This window comes from Xiphophorus hellerii, chromosome 14 (genome assembly GCF_003331165.1).
Source record: "Xiphophorus hellerii strain 12219 chromosome 14, Xiphophorus_hellerii-4.1, whole genome shotgun sequence".
Taxonomy (NCBI): domain Eukaryota; kingdom Metazoa; phylum Chordata; class Actinopteri; order Cyprinodontiformes; family Poeciliidae; genus Xiphophorus; species Xiphophorus hellerii.
The window spans coordinates 19,904,300-19,920,059 of record NC_045685.1 but is presented as its reverse complement, the minus strand read 5'-3'; the positions used below and the strand labels follow the sequence as shown (position 1 = coordinate 19,920,059).

The 15,760-nt window shown below is 37.6% G+C and overlaps 2 protein-coding genes across 2 annotated transcripts in view; one reads left to right on the top strand and one right to left on the bottom strand.

Annotated features, from left to right (window-relative positions):
* Positions 1-9,635: 9,635 nt before the first annotated feature.
* LOC116732223 (prostaglandin E2 receptor EP4 subtype-like) lies at positions 9,636-12,525 on the bottom strand. Its single transcript, XM_032582263.1, has 2 exons — positions 11,573-12,525; positions 9,636-10,262 (listed from the first exon to the last, which is right to left on the bottom strand). The coding sequence occupies exons 1-2, from the start codon at positions 12,419-12,421 to the stop codon at positions 9,933-9,935; spliced, it is 1,179 nt and encodes a 392-aa protein (XP_032438154.1). The 5' UTR covers positions 12,422-12,525; the 3' UTR covers positions 9,636-9,932.
* LOC116733219 (protein O-GlcNAcase) overlaps positions 12,524-15,760 on the top strand; it is a 13,288-nt gene continuing 10,051 nt past the window's right edge. Inside the window, exons 1-2 of the mRNA XM_032583999.1 lie at positions 12,524-12,624; positions 14,128-14,275. Of these exons, the coding sequence (XP_032439890.1) occupies positions 12,524-12,624; positions 14,128-14,275 (249 nt within the window). The remainder of the gene's footprint in view (positions 12,625-14,127; positions 14,276-15,760) is intronic.

The following is a 15,760-nucleotide window of genomic DNA, read 5'->3' as shown; positions in this document are numbered from 1 at the left end:
CCAACTCTGCCACCAGCTCAGCACATTTGTCTGTTTGCAGATTTTTTTGAAGACATGCTGAACAACTGAGAGCCATGAAAACTCACTTTGCTTAATTAATCTGATTAATACTTTTATATGTATTTAACACATAAAAGTTTCTCACATTTTGTCTGTGATTTTGCATCGACGTTTCCCATGAGCAGAGGAAGAGGAGGCAGATTTTGAGAACCTGGGATTTTTTTCTGGTTATTTTTTATTTTTCAGCTGACCGGGTTTTGTTGCCTCTGAAGTGGAGTTATTATCTCCCAAACACAAACCCAGATTGAGAAATTGATCCATCTGGGTGGAGAGATTGACCCTCTCTGCTCTCATTCACTGACAGGGAATAATTCGACTTGTTCCACAGGAGAAACGCCCATAAAGATTTCAGCTGAAGCTTTCAGCTTTTTCTTAGCAAGAACTGATGGAAGACGGATAAAAAGGATTCATGCTGGACGTTTGCTTGTTTAGATCAGGAAGAGACGCTGTTTGTTTACTTGGATGCCTCCAGATTAAGGATTAAGTTGCACCTAAAAACCTTCAATTTTCTCAAAAGCTGACAGTGCGCGTTATAATCCGGTGCGCCTTATTTATGGACCAATATTGAGCCACAACTGGTCTCATAACTACGGTAAGCAGCCGCCGACTTCATTTCCCCAGTAGAAGAAGAAGCGCGCGGTGCAGGCTGGGTTTTGTGTAAAGACCCCAAAATGGCTCCTATTAAGAGACGAGCTTACAACGCAGAGTTTAAGCTCAAGGCGATCAGTGACGCAGTAAAACACGGGAACAGAGCAGCAGCCAGAGAATTTAACATGAACCAATCAATGGTTATAGTGGAAGTGGATTTATATTGTGATTGCACTAACGTTTGATTTACCGTAACAGCATCAGGCTGTTTTTTACATGTTTATTGAATCGAGGAAAAGTTCCCCTCCACTATATGTTACACCTTGCTGTTGTTAAAAGATAAACTGTCACAAAAATACCACGTCACTGACTTTACCTCGGGGAAAATAATAAAACAGCTTTTTATTCATTTTGGGAATGAAGGGAGTTTTCAGAACGCTGGTTTGTAATCTATTAATAAAGTTTGACTGAAATATCTGACTGTTTTGTTGATATTCCCTTTATCGCAGCTCCATCTAGTGGATGCATAACGTAACCGCAGCCTCTACTGTAGCGTCTATTCTATGCGCCTTATAATGCGGTGAGCCTTATATATGAAAAAAGGTTTTAAATAGGCCATTCATTGAAGGTGCGCCTTATAGTGCGGAAAATACGGTAAATGTTTTCAAACTTTTGCAACACCACACTTTGGAGATAAAAAATTAACTAAAACATCTAAATGTATCTTTTAAGAAGACTCAGTGATCTTGCTGTTACCCAACCAGAACTTGTGTACAAGACAATATTGAGTGTTTTAACTTTTCATCTCCTCGTCTGGTTTGGTCACATGAGCTGCAGACTAACAGATAAACTTTTAAGAAACTTCCAGTTGTTTGTGCCGCTACAATTTTAAAGACATAAAGAAATGTTTCTAGAGGTCATCAAAGGTCAACCAGCCCCCCCACCTTCTTCAAATCAGTTTTTTAGGCTCTGATAAAGTTTTTTAGGCCATTATTTAACAAGTTGAACAGGAAATTGGGAGGAGAGAGAAGGGAAAGACATGCAGCAGATTCTGCAGGACTGGGAATTAAACCCAGGTTGACAAACAAAACCTATAAGTAACGTCCTAAACAAAACATAATTTGCTTTCTTACCATAAACTGGTTACAAAAATAACTGAATTATTCATTTCTTAGCCCCTTTTCCTTCTCTTTTATACAAGCAGACAACACATAAGCTCAACAACACAAAAGCTTCATATTTATTACAAAGTATTGATCTAAGAATTGATTTCTTCCTGTAATGGAAATGATTTCTGATTAAGTTTTCTGTATTCATGCTTTCATGGATTGTTCTTCTTTTTTCCCTTTTCTACAGGTTTTCATGTTAAATTGCACTTTTTTGTTAAGTTTGTTAAACTACCTTGAATCTGTTATTCTAAATAAAGACTAACAGAAAGATCACACAGTAACTTTTATTTTTTATAAAACCTGTTTTGTTCTTATAACAAACAAATCAGATATAACAAGTTTGGGTTTCTTTATGGTCCGGAGAATTAAATTATGATAACAATTATCATCTAATATTATGTACAGATTAAACTCTAATCTTAATTTAACATCCTGGAACCTGAAGAATCCAAACCTGTTAAATCAACTTTTTAAAGTTTGGTATAAAAAGAAAAACAGAATTTATCAAAGAAAAGCAGGTGAATGGACTGAACTTGTGTAGAGCCTTGCTGGTCATGTTGACCACTCAAAGCGCTTCACACTACAGTCACATTTACAAACACACACATTCACACCCACATGCAGGTCGGGGGGCAACTAGCCGCTAAGTGCCCCGCCCCGGGGCAGCTCAACATGTGGCTGAGGAAGCTGGAATCGAACTTACAACCTTCTGGTCACAAGACGACCACTCTACCCACTGAGCCACAGCCGCACTAAAAAAGCCACTGCATGATCCTTTTGCTAATCTTCTTTAAAATACAGATCTAAACAGTTTAAAAGCTACAATTCAGTGCAATTTAATATAAAAAGTGAGTAGAAACGGTAAACTAAAGGACAAACCATAAAAGCACAAGTACAGTGGAAATAAACAGAAATCATTACTATTAAATGAAGACATTTTAACTCTTAAATCAATACGTTGCTATAAAAATTGAGCCCAGTGTTGCTGCGGCACTAAAGCAGCGAAGGGAACAGGGCTAACGTTCGGCTAATTCAATTAATTATAAAGTTTAACAATAAAGCTGCACATGTGTTTGGGGTTTCTTCAAATCTTTGGGGGCAATTTGCAGTGACCAACTGACCTGACCGACATGTTTTAGGAGATGTGGGGGGAACCGGAGCACCCGGAGAAAACCCACGCAAACACGGGGAGACCATGCAAACTCCACACAGATGGTCTCTGTGAAGACGCAGCGCTAACCGCTGCACCACCGTGCTGCCCACGTTTTTTCCAATTGAGTTGGGAAGGGATCTATTTTCTAGTTTGTCAATGGGGGATAAAACTTTAACGTTTTAAATTTGACGGAGCGTGGCCTGGCGCCCCGTACACAGAGGCTACAACCTCCATGAGTTTGAGTCCTCTTTCCTCTCTTGCTCGTCTTTCTCCTTCTCTGAATATCATCATAATCCAGAACATTAGACATGTTCTGGATTGTCTTCACTGTTTTATTTTTCTTTTGGCTTCTGCCATCTCAGAGTCTTCCGTAATTTTTTCCAAAAAGACATTTTAGACTTTTTCTTCTTACCGTCCTGCATGATTTTAACATCCGGATTGTCCAAATCCTCCAGGACGGTTTCTCCAGTGATCTTGGTCTCTTCTGAGGATTCTGGGTCTGTGGAACAACCTGATAACGGTTCTCCTGAGATTTTCTCCTCTGGAGAAACCTTTTCACTTACGACATCAACTGGGTCCACTTGGTCCTGTAAGTCTTCCTCCTTCTCTTGGGAAACTGTGATGTCTTTTTTTTGGAAACCGTCTTCCTCAGCTCTCAGCAGCAGTAGATCCTCTTTCGCTCTTTGTAAATCATTTTTTACGCAACTTATTTCCAGCTGGTATTTCTCTGCGTCATGTTTAAATGCAGTGACTTCCTTTTCATACTGACATTTGAGCTGCTGGTACAAACCGTTTACCTTCTCCAGCTCAGCCTGGGCACTGCTTTCTCTGTCTTGCAGGATTTTAATCTCTGTTGTTGCGTTATTTTGGAGGACGGCATATTCAGATCTCAGGTTGTCCAGACTCGCCTTGGCCTTCTCTACTGTCTCCAGATGTGCTTTTCTCTCCTCCTTTACCTGCTGCTGAAGTTTTTCAAGTTGTTGCAGCGCAGATCGGTTAATATCCCAAATAAGCTTTTCTGCCTTTTGTCTCTGTGAAAGAGCCATTTGGTCCTGCTTTATTTTCTGCTGGTAAGTCTCCACCTGCTGCTGTAACTCCATTGTGTCGTTTCTATATCTACATTTAAGCTCCTCATGTGAAACATGAACCCGATCCAGTTCATGAAACATCTGCCTGTCCCTGTTTCTCAGAATGATGATCTTTCTTGCCATTCTTTGGAAGAGCTCTTCCTTCTCAGCTCTCAGATTGTTGACTAGGTTCAGATTCTCTCTCTCTCTCTCTATATTGGCGTCTTTCTCATGTCTCGCCTCCTGCCGATATCTCTCCACGTCTTGCTTAAGTCCAGAAACGTCACTATTATATTTACAGCTGAGTTCACTATATGAATTTTTGAGCTGAGCCAATTCTTCCTGCAGACGTTTCTCATTGTCTTGCAGGGACGCGATCTTATGGGACATTTCCAGACTGGAGTCCAGTCTTTGGGTTTCCCCGTGTAAAATATCCAAGTGTAATGGAGCGAAGCTGCCTTGGGGGTTTTGCCAGACTCCCGTTCTTGCCTGGAGTCCCATCATCCTGTTGCGGTATTTCTCAAATTGGTGAAACATTTCTACCTCAAATCCTTTAGCCAAAATCTGTCGCCGTAAATTACTTGAACCGTCGTTTGGAAAGAGCTTTGCGCACGTCTGAGCTAGTCAGTGATATTGCAAGCAATGAAAAATATGCAGAATTGTGTCACATACAATTCTGCAGTTGATGACATCACAGACTGCATCGCCAGTGACATCACAGAGTCTTCCTTTGCTGGCGGTGTGACATCATTCCACCACCAAATATCTCACTCTTCATTCTTGTTTACATTCAAAATAGTCCATGATTCAGTCGTTTTTATCCAAACTCATTTCTGTTTTGGGCCAGATCAAAAACCTGAATGTTCATAAAGGGCCTGTTGCACCGGAACATATTGATAAAAACCAATTAAACTGTTAAAATATCAATAAATAGGTGTTTCAGCATCAATGCGTGTTTCTTAAAATAACGTAATATTGAACATCTTTTCACACTAATCAGTTCATCCAGGATTGTTTTTGTGCTTTTCTGCAATCATCACAGATTTTGTGGCGCTAAGTTAGAAATATCTGTAAGGAATTTTTTACAATATTTGCGCTAACATATGATGTTAAATGTGATCTTTTATTAATCTCTCTATTGGTTATAACTTGACATCAGGTCAGGCTGAGACAGCAGGCACTTGAACCCAAATGTTTATGGACAATTTTGAGAAAAAATGTTGATAAACTCAGAAAACATGTGGCGATCTGTTGATTGTTGTGTGAATTTTGCGATTATTTGTAAAAACTGGAGGGGCCCATTGCTATGATTTGGAGTCTAGAGGGCCACATAGAAAGCTATGGCGGGCCAGATTTGGCCCTCGGGCCTTGAGTTTGACACACGGGCCATATATGATAATTTATAGAACTTTTTTCAATATCTAAACATTGGGAAGTTAATTTTGCTTGTTTAGTCAAACATTTATTTTCTTCTGTATTGTGGAAAAAGAGAGTGGGAAAGAAAATTTATAATAAATCGATGTAAACAATATGAAAAGTAAAATATAAAAACTAAAACTATTGATTTATAAATCTTGTTGAAAGTTGGTTAGGATTGATTAAGCCTCGTTGTTAATGTCAGGCTTAAAACTCAAAAATTGTAAATGAGTGAAAGTTGTAATGTACTAGTATTGTGGTTTGTTTATTGTTGTCATAGCAACTGCCTGCCAAGATGGCTGTCAGTTAAAACAAAGAATGTTGTAATCTATATTTTCAGTATGTTTTTGTTAGCTTTTTAAAGGCACAATGTACTTCTTATTATAAATAGTTTCTAGTGAGAAAATAAATGTGCGTATTTTTTATCCGGTTTCTACTGTAGAAAACTTTTTCCACATTTTAATCTTCTAATCAAAATTAAATTACACGTTATCACAGAACTGTTCAGTTTAAATATCAATAACTTTCAAGGACTAGAAGCAAAGTTTAGTGCTTTAATTACTGATTAAACACAAAATTAAAGCACCACTTTCACATTTTTTATTGTGAAAACCTCATATCCACATATGTCAACCAAGCAAGAATTTTGCAGTATTAACTTATGTTTTGCGGCGGTCTTTGACCAAGCTCAGGAACTTCTCTGCACTGATCTCATCATCAATCACAGTGTAATCGATACCCTGGTTTGGTAGCAGGATAAACATGGAGACGCCTTCCTGTTATGGCAGCTGTCTGTTTTTCATTCTTCTGATTTTCAGAGATAAAACACAGTTTCTCCTTGAAGGATTCAGATTGTCCTATTGACTATCTACTCTTAATCGTGGTTATAATCCTTCAGTAAATGTGACAAGATGAAAATAAACTAACAGTTATTGTGACAACAGTTACAGAGTCTCATAACATCTCTGCCTTCCAGCCAGAAACAAGCGATCTCCATTTACACTGGATTTATATTCCACCCTGGGGCTATTGCTGAAATCTTTAAATATTTGATTCCTGTTCTAAAAATGCTTATCAGTGTCGATTTTTAAAGGTCAAACACCAGATGTACCTTAATATGCATTACAGTGGAAATGGTGTTGGCATAACCGCAGAAGCTAACATCTACAGTCTTACTTATCTCAGCTCTGGTTGGCTCAACCAATCAGCGACAAGGAAAATGAAAGGCGCTCCTGGATTGGCTAAAAGTATGTCAACTGTCATTACTTTTAGCCAAACTAGCCAAAGACTTCCCAGGCTGCATTTTATTTAGAAAATCTTAGACGTGAATTCTGAAATCTGCAAATATTGAACTGCAAACGGGGGCGTCCACTGTACTTGGTTTTATTATACAACCGTACATCTTTGAAAAGCATTAGTGGAGCCTCCTGCACAACTAACAAGGATGCAGCAAGTGTTTTCTGAATAGTATGCCAACAACAAAACATTTGTCTTTTCCAGCAGCCATTGTACAGCACACACAACAGTAAAACCAGCTGACCAAATGTGCTGGAGCTCAGCTTGGGTTCCTGGGTAAAAGGTGGACCTCTGCTGGGATTGCTGGGTAACAAGCTGGGGTTGCTAGGTGACAGGCAACTCCATCACCTAGCTGCTGATTAGTGATGTTACAGTCCAGATGTTTTTGAAACTAAAAATTGTACTCAATTAAAAGTAAAAAGTAGCTGTCCAAGACATTACTAAAGTAATAGTAAAATTTTATTTGGTAAAAGTCTACTCAAGTACTGAGTAACTAATCAAATTATCAATAATTTAATATTTAAAAATTACATAATCAGACGAACCAAAATATAAAGTTATGTGGAAATTTTGGTATTTTAATTGGATAATTCTTCAACTTCACGTTTAGAAAATATAAATAAAGGGATATGTTTGAGCTACACTGCAAAAACAAAAAAATCTTACCAAGTATTTTTGGTAAACTTCCTATCACAAATATTAGTCCACTTGAAATAAAAATTAATGAACTACAACAGCATTTAATTTCCCTGTGGGATTAATAAAGTATTTTTGAATAAGATAAAACCACAAGTAACTTCATCAAGATATGAGCTTGTTTTAAGTCCATATTTCCTTAATATTGATGGAAAAGTACTCGCTCCATTGGCAGATTAAGTTAATCTATAACAAGACATTTAGTCCCATATCATACGTGAAATAATCTGCCAGTGGAACAAGTACTTCATCAATATTAAGGAAATATTTACTTAAAACAAGCTCATATCTTGATGAAAGGTTACTTATAACTTAATTTTGTCTTATTAGAAGTGTAGTACGATTTTTGCACTAGAAAATAGATCAAATTGGTTAATGAATTGTTCTGTAAATGTTCATTATGTTTAGCAGTTTCCACACCTTTTTCAGCGATTTATAAATTGTTCCGTACAGTTTTTCCTTTCCAGAGATGAAGAACAAACAACGCTGAACATGAGCAGATTTACTTTCTGCAGGAATATTTAATAACATCAGGCATCAGCAGCATGTTTTGGTCAGAGCTTCAGAAAATCAGCATGTTTCAATGTGAGTAACGATACAAGACAGAAGAAAATCCTTCCAACGCAGATATGGTCAAATACGAGGCAAAAAGATTTCTAATGCACCTTTAAATATGGGCCGTAACAAAAAGGAAATCAAAACATTTTACAGCCAAACGGTGAATCGGCTTTGATTTAAAAACAAAAAATAACGTATATTTCTTATTTGTTCTAATTCTTAGTTTATTTAAACTTATCCGACCTTCTCTAGTCTCTAATAAAAGTATTTTCCCAAGTTTTGTACGTTTGCAGTGCTGACCACACTTATGCTAATGGCGGAGCTAATCTTTAGCTCAACGCTTTTTTGCTAACTTTGAAAACAGTAAGAGTAACCAAACTTTTCTTAAATTATTTTTTTCTGAAAAGACTCCAAAGTGCAAATTTAGTTGGCTGTTTCTGTAAACTTTCAGCTGAATGAAGTTTGAAATATGTTTTGAAGTTTATCAATTGTTAATTATTATTTAAGTAGTTGGACGGTTTTATGCTTTTATTTTGAAGTCTGTTTACACAGCGAATCCATTTCCTGTCCTCACATTTAATCTCTTTCGCACTAACTTTATTTAAATAAATAAACATACGGCAGCCAAGTAAATGGAGAGTAGAGAACTAAATATAAAAATACACAGTATCTAATGGGATTAATGAATATGTAAATGATGTCAAAATGAAATTGGTGTAGCGCAGCTCGCTTTTTAGCTTTGCTCACCACTGTTCCTCAGGCTCATGAAACGTCATTTTTCAGATTTAATCTGACTCAAAGGCATGTTTTTCAAACTCCATATGCATCTTGCATTAAATAAATTTTTATCTTTTGACTCTAAAAAGAGAAATACACGGTTTGAATGAGACATTTAAGCAACTTATGTGAAATATGTCAACATTGTGATTAAAAAAAGACCTTATTAATGCCCATAAACTGTTTTACAACAAAACTAGCTGAAGCATTAAGTCACACAACAAAACCAATGACAGGTATAAAATAAAGACTCACCTACCTCAGAGTGTTCTTCTGTTTTCAGCTAATATGTATAATTGATTGTTTACGCCCTACACTGCAAAACACACAATCTTACCAAGCATTTTTAGCCTAGTTTCTACACTTGAAATAAGACAAAACTAACTTACACGAAAGATATAGGAGCTTGTTTTAAGTTAATAATTCCTTAATTTTCATGAAAAAGGACTAGCTCCATTGGCAGATTATTTTGGGGAAAATGTCTTGCTATAAGTAAAATAATCTGCCAATAGAACTGGAACTTATTTTTTAACCAATACTGAGGAATTATTAAACTACAACAAGCTCTAATTTCTTTCTGAAAAGTTAGTTTTTTTCAAGTGTAGTAGGATATTCACACTACAAACTGGACCCAAATTACTTGAAAATGTTTGTTTTTGCAGTAAACAAGCCTGGAAATTATATTCACCCTGTTTGTTTTTTTAGACTTTGGTTTCCTTTTATGCTGATGACACTATTATACATTTTTTGCACATAATAATAATAATAATAATAATAATAATAATAATAATAATTTTTTTTCCATGTTATAAGTGGAATAATCTGCCTGTGTAACCAGTACTTTTTAAATTAGTATTAAAGAATTATTCATTTAAAGCAAGCTCCCATTTTTCAAGTATAGATATTTATAGTAAAAAAACTTGGTAAGATTTTTGCAGTGTAATGAGAACAAATGACTCAGATATTTTACAATAAAATTAGCTGTATATCATTAAGGCTATCGGCAACACAAACAAAACACAGACAGGTACAGAGTAAAGGCTCAGTTTTGTGCTCATATTTCAGCTAATAAATAATATCTGCTAGTCCTGTTGCCATGGGGATTTGTGCAGTTTCTCTCTGCTTCCCTGCAGCAAACATCTTCGGTGAACTTCAAGTCTGGCACAGGAAGTCGGAGCTGAACGCCGGGAACCGGACGGAGGCGGGCAGCTGGGTGATGATGTTGGCGTTGCACATCAGCTGAGCAAACACGTGGTTCTCCTTGGTGATTTCAGGGCACAGCGGCGGGTCGCTGTGAGGCGACGGCAGGGAGACGCTGACGGGGCTGTCGCACCGCCCGGACCAGCTGAGCAGACGGCGGAACAGGGAGCGCCGCAGCAGGATGTAGATCCAGGGATCCAGGATGGGATTCAGGGAGGCGATCCGGATCGCCCGCAGGTCCGCCTTCTGATCGCTCTGGAAACGGTTGGCGAAAATACGGACCTGAAACGCAGGAACAGATTGGTGCTACTCTGATCATGAGGAGTTTAATCACGCCCAGTTTAAAAACACTTTATTGATCAGAAAGGGAAATTAAATGTTGTTGTAAGTCATTAATTCAAAGTCTTCAAAGAGTTAAGAGGAAAGATCTCCTGTAGCTGTCTGTATTACAGCGAATCTGAACAAGCCTCTGACTGAAGATACTCTGTTTAAACACCCAGTCAGTCTCATGAAGAGGATGTCAGGCTTGTCCATAATTTTCTTGTTCTTATAAAGAAATCATCATCTCGAAATGTTTCATAGTCATAAATAAAAGCAAATAAATGTTTGTTAGAAAAAAATCTGAAATTTTGAAATTAACCTAAAATTTTCTAGAAAAAAAAAACTTTCTGAGTTTCAAAAGTCAAAACTTTTCACCTTTGGAAACTCTTCTACAAAATTCCTGATCTTACTCTCAAATCTGAGTTTTTCCTTGCAAATTGTAAACTTTTGGAGCTCAGAATTTTATTGTTCTTTTTTTTAAATAAAATTTGACATTAAAACTCAAAATTTCTGTCTCTTAACAAATTTTTGACTTTTCAAGTTTTTTCTAGAAACTTTTTGCATAACTTGTCTGCAAATGTTCGACTTTTAAAGCTCATAAATATTAGGTTTTTTTCTACAAAATGTCCAAAAGAAAATTCTGGAATTTTCTGTTAGGAAAAATGTCTAAGAAATTGTTATGTTAATCTCAAAAAATTTGTAGAAAAAACTTGAAACTTTCTGTGTTTGAAATGGGAAATTTTGGTAGAAAAAGAAACTAATGTTTTGAAATCAATTTTAAACATTTTCTAGAAAAAAAAACTTTGAATTTTTTTAGTTTCAAAAGTCAAAACGTTTTTGCATTTTGAAACTTCCAAGTTTTTTCTAAAAGATTTCTAGAAAAACTTGAACCTGCACACCGCCAGGTTAAATTTTTTCACAAACTTCTGACATTTGAAACTAAAATTTCTAAGTTTTATCTAGAAAATCCTTGAGATTAATCTAAAAATTTCTGATTTTTTTATTGCAAATTTACAACTTCTTGAGGTTAGAAATTTTTTCCAGAAAATTTCAGATCTCAACATTTCTGAAATTGACTCCTTTTTTCTCTCTACAGTGACCCTAATACGTCATTCTAAGTTTGTTTTGGTTTGCAAGCTGTCTGATTTTTGTTGTTTTTGTTTTTGTTCCGCTCTTGGATTATTTGATCCAAACGTGGTTCAGTCTGAGGTCCGTTTAATGAATAAAAGTCAGATCCGGTGCGATCTATTGGTGTTTTCTGGTCTACTCACCACCAACGGGGCCGAACAGGCCAGAACCACGGCGGAGGTCATCACCAGCACCGCCATCATCTGCGTCTCCGCGGCCGAGGACAGCGCCCTCCACCTCTGCCTGACGCTGGCTCTGGCTGAGGGCCGGTGCGCGGTTCTGCGGCGCATCAGCAGCAGCGTCCCGCACACCGCCAGGTTCAGCACGATGGTTCCGAGGATCAACATCAGGCTCACGGCCCCGTACAGCACGGAGTATGTGGCGGCCAGCGGCTCCGAGGTCTTCCAGTCGATGAAGCACCAGGTGCCGGGCGGCTGCAGCTCGCTCCTGGACACCCCCATCATAGGGAGGCAGCAGAATAGAATATGGCTGATGTAGATGAAGAGCAGGAACTTCTGCGCTGAGCGGCGGTTCACCCCCCAGCGCTGGTGCCGGTAGGGCCAGCAGATGGCCAGGTACCGCTCCGCCGCCATGGCGCCGATGATGCTGAGTCCCGTCAGGCCGAAAAACAGCAGCAGGAAGGAGTCAAACTCGCAGACCTTGGGGTCCAGCAGCACCTGGTGGTCCAGGTAGTTGGCGATGGTGAGCGGGCTGGCCATGCAGGTGCCCAGCAGGTCCGTCACCGCCAGGCCGCGCACCAGTGAGAAGAAAGCGGACGATTTCTTCTCCTGTCTGGACACGGAGAGCACCAGGATGGCGATCAGATTCCCGATGGCTCCGCCAGCGAACATGAAGATCGGCAGCGCGATTTCAGTCGAGTTGCCTGACCGCTGCTGGCGCAGAGACTCGTTGACAGGCGCGGATCCGTGCGTAAAGTTCGGAGTCTCCATAACCAAAATGGGCCAGAAGCTGCCGGGGAACTGGGAGCGCATTTCCTCTTTTCCTCCCGGAGGATGAAGATCTGCTGAGTCCGAGCCGCTCTGCTGTCCAGTAATCCGCAAAGGGAGCGCTAATATCGGGGCTGAGACAGCGGGATGTCCCGGATGGTTGGCGCTGAGCCAACCATCAGCCTGACGCGCATGATGGATGGGAAAAGCCTCAGTCTTTCCGCTCCAACTTTCAGCACGGACGTGTGGTATTTAGAGTGAGGTTTTTCTGACAGACGCAACATTTCTCTACTCACACAGTGGAAATTCAGAGGAACTTTAATCTGGGTCAAAGAACTGCAACCCTTTCTACACAGAGGTGATTTTTTACTCCCAGGCCAGGTGGATAAAACTCATTTAGGTTGTTTCACAGCCTAAATGTTGTGAAGACATGATTAGACTATCAGGTCCAGTTCTATCGGACCGATGATCTGGTAGAATCCAGGTGTGCCAGAAAAACATCCCAAAATGTGAGGTTTTTTTTAGCAAATTTTTGACTTTTGAAACTCTGAAATTTGAGATAATTTCTGAGATTAATTTCTAGATTTTCTAAAAAAAAAGTCTTGAAATTACAGCTTCTAAAGTTGAATTTCCATGTTGTTTTCTGGAAAATTTAAACCCATTTAATTAAAAAAATAATTCCTGCAAAATAAATGCAGGCATTTCAATCCTTGGAGCTTGCTATCATATGATATTTATGAATTATTACATTTTATGTTGGTTATGTTAGTGAAAATGTACATTTTATAGTCTAAATTACCCAAATGTGGCCTATTTATATCAAAAAATATGAAAAATTATGACATGCATAATTTATTATAACAAAGAATGGTTACAAGACTTTTCAGAAATATTTTAGATACATAAAGATTCAATGCCACATCCAGCAGATGTCATTGTCTCAATGTGCCAAGCGACCTTTGACCTCTTTTAGTCATTTCATCAATGAGGCAAAGTCAGGTGGAAATGTTAGTATGAATGAAAGGATACAGTTTTCTTTATATATCAGTAGAAGACACTTGAAAGAACATATGTTCAAAATATTTTATTTATATTTGCTTATTTAAATATTTTACTGACTTCCTCTTGTACAGGTTAGTGACAGACATTGACCTCCAGCGTCACAGGCAGGAAGTAAAGAGGTCTGGTCATGTGACCTTTCACACCAGATACTTGAAATTTATATTGCTTAGAGTAGACACATTATTATTTTATTTTAAAACTTCAATAAGCTACCAAAAGTCAAAACAATTCTTTTAGAGCTCCCAGAAGTTGCCGGTGGGATTAAACGGATCTCTAAATTTCATATTTTTTCTGAAAATGTTTGACTTTTGAAGCTAAAAAAAATGCCCATGTGTTTTATCTAGAACATTTCTGAGATTAATCTAAATATTTCTGAGCTTTTTTTTAATTTTTCCCCCTTTTTGTATCCTTTCCACAATGACCCGGTACGCTATTGTATCTATTAGCATCCAAGCGATCAGGATTTAAATTTAATGCAAACCAACCCCATCTGAATCTTCTCTTGGTTCTAGTTTGAATGTTTTCTGGAACATGCTACCTCTTTTCTCTCCAGTTCGTTTTAAAGAATCATCCTGGAAGTTTAATCCATGTAAACATTTCTGTTCAGGCTTCTTCTTGTGTTTGGTGTTTCCAAAAAGCAGAACAAAGCGCTCAGATTTGAAAAGCTCCTGACTGTAAACGGTCGTCAGGAACATCGGGGATCTGCGGCGGGGACATTCGGGACGTCAGCAGGTTCTGGTACCGTTAGACATTCATTACAGCTGGACTTGTGTTTACACTGAGCAGCAGCGGAGAGGGGATCTCTGTCTGCAGCCGACCTTAAAAGACAAAGTAAAACACCGGAGTGATGCCAGGGCTGGGAAACTCCAAACTGACTGGAATATTGCTTTGTTCGCTGTGAATCATGGGAGTTTATAGCTCTCTGTAATGGCTGAACATAGCCTGTGTTCCTGAAGTGCATTATCTGTGTCTGCTGTGTGACTAACCAGCCCAGAATAACATCTTGCCCTGTCCCTGAAAGTAAATTAGTAAAATATGTTCCTGGCTGTAAACATGTCTGAAGGAACCAAAACAGCAAATACAGATGTTTCGTTTGGGTCTCGTTGTTTATAGCAAAAATATACAGAAGTAAGTGGCCACCTGGGTTTAGCTAAGCGAGTAGGTATGGGGCCCGTTTATAACTGTAAGAAACTAACAGCGATATTTAGGTTTATTTAGCCTGGCACAGAGAAATAAAATATGGGTGTTCATTTTCAGACATATTTTCACCTACATTTATAAATATCAGAGTTTGAACCTAAATATTTATTTCACAGCTAAATATTTAGCTTACAAATTAAATATTACAAGCAAAAATACTTAGTTTAAAAACAAAATATTTACCTGTGAATCTAAATATTTAGATCTTTACAAAATATTTTATTTCATTGACAAATATCAGTTTGAAAATTATATATTTAGTTCCCAACTAAATGTGTAAGTCTGAGTTTAATGTTTACTTAACAAAATAAGTCTTTCATTTGGAGCCAAATATTTATTTTGAATACAAAACTGAATAGTTTGAGAACTAAATATCTTAGCTCAGACGTAAACATTTTGTTTCTGTTAGTTTTCAAACTAAATATTTGGCTCCAAATTAGAGGCTTAGTTCGCAGACTAGATATTTAGTCCCCAACTGATTGTTTAAGTCTGATGTAAATATTTTATTTTCAAACTAAATATTTTGCTCCAAATTAAGTATTTAAATATTGAAGTTTGAGCTATATATCTAGTTTTCAAACTAAATATTTGGGTCCAAAATAAATACTTATTTTACTAACTAAGTATTTAGTTCCAAAATTAATATTTAATTTACCAAATAAATATTTACTTCAGAACTAAATGTTAAACTTTGAGCTAAATATTTAGTATACTAAATATTTTTTTCCAAAAATAAATATATAATTTGTGTCTAAATATTTAATTCGGATCTAAATATTTACCTTACTAACTAAGATAAGATAAGATAAGATAAGATTTATTGTCATTGTCATCAACAGATTACAACGAGATTGAGATTTGCTCGACTCGAGTTAAGATGCAGGTTATGTGTATATACATAATATACCAAGATAAAGAAATAAATAGTACAAAATGAGAAATAAATAGACATCAGAAGATGGTTGCAGCGCCTGGAGGTGTCGCAACAGAATTGACATTTTTAACAAAGTGGTGTCAAGAGCAGAAGTTCTTATGCCTTTGAATTTAGTGCCATGATTGCCATCGGGTAAAAACTGTTCTTTAGGCGATTTGTCCTGGTTTTTATTGCTCTGTATCTCTTGC

Coding starts and splice junctions, on each gene's coding strand:
- LOC116732223 (XM_032582263.1), bottom strand. CDS start 12,421: ATGCGCTCCCAGTTCCCCGGCAGCTTCTGGCCCATTTTGGTTATGGAG. Junction 10,263..11,572: donor CCTGTTCGGCCCCGTTGGTG/GTGAGTAGACCA, acceptor CCTGCGTTTCAG/GTCCGTATTTTCGCCAACCG.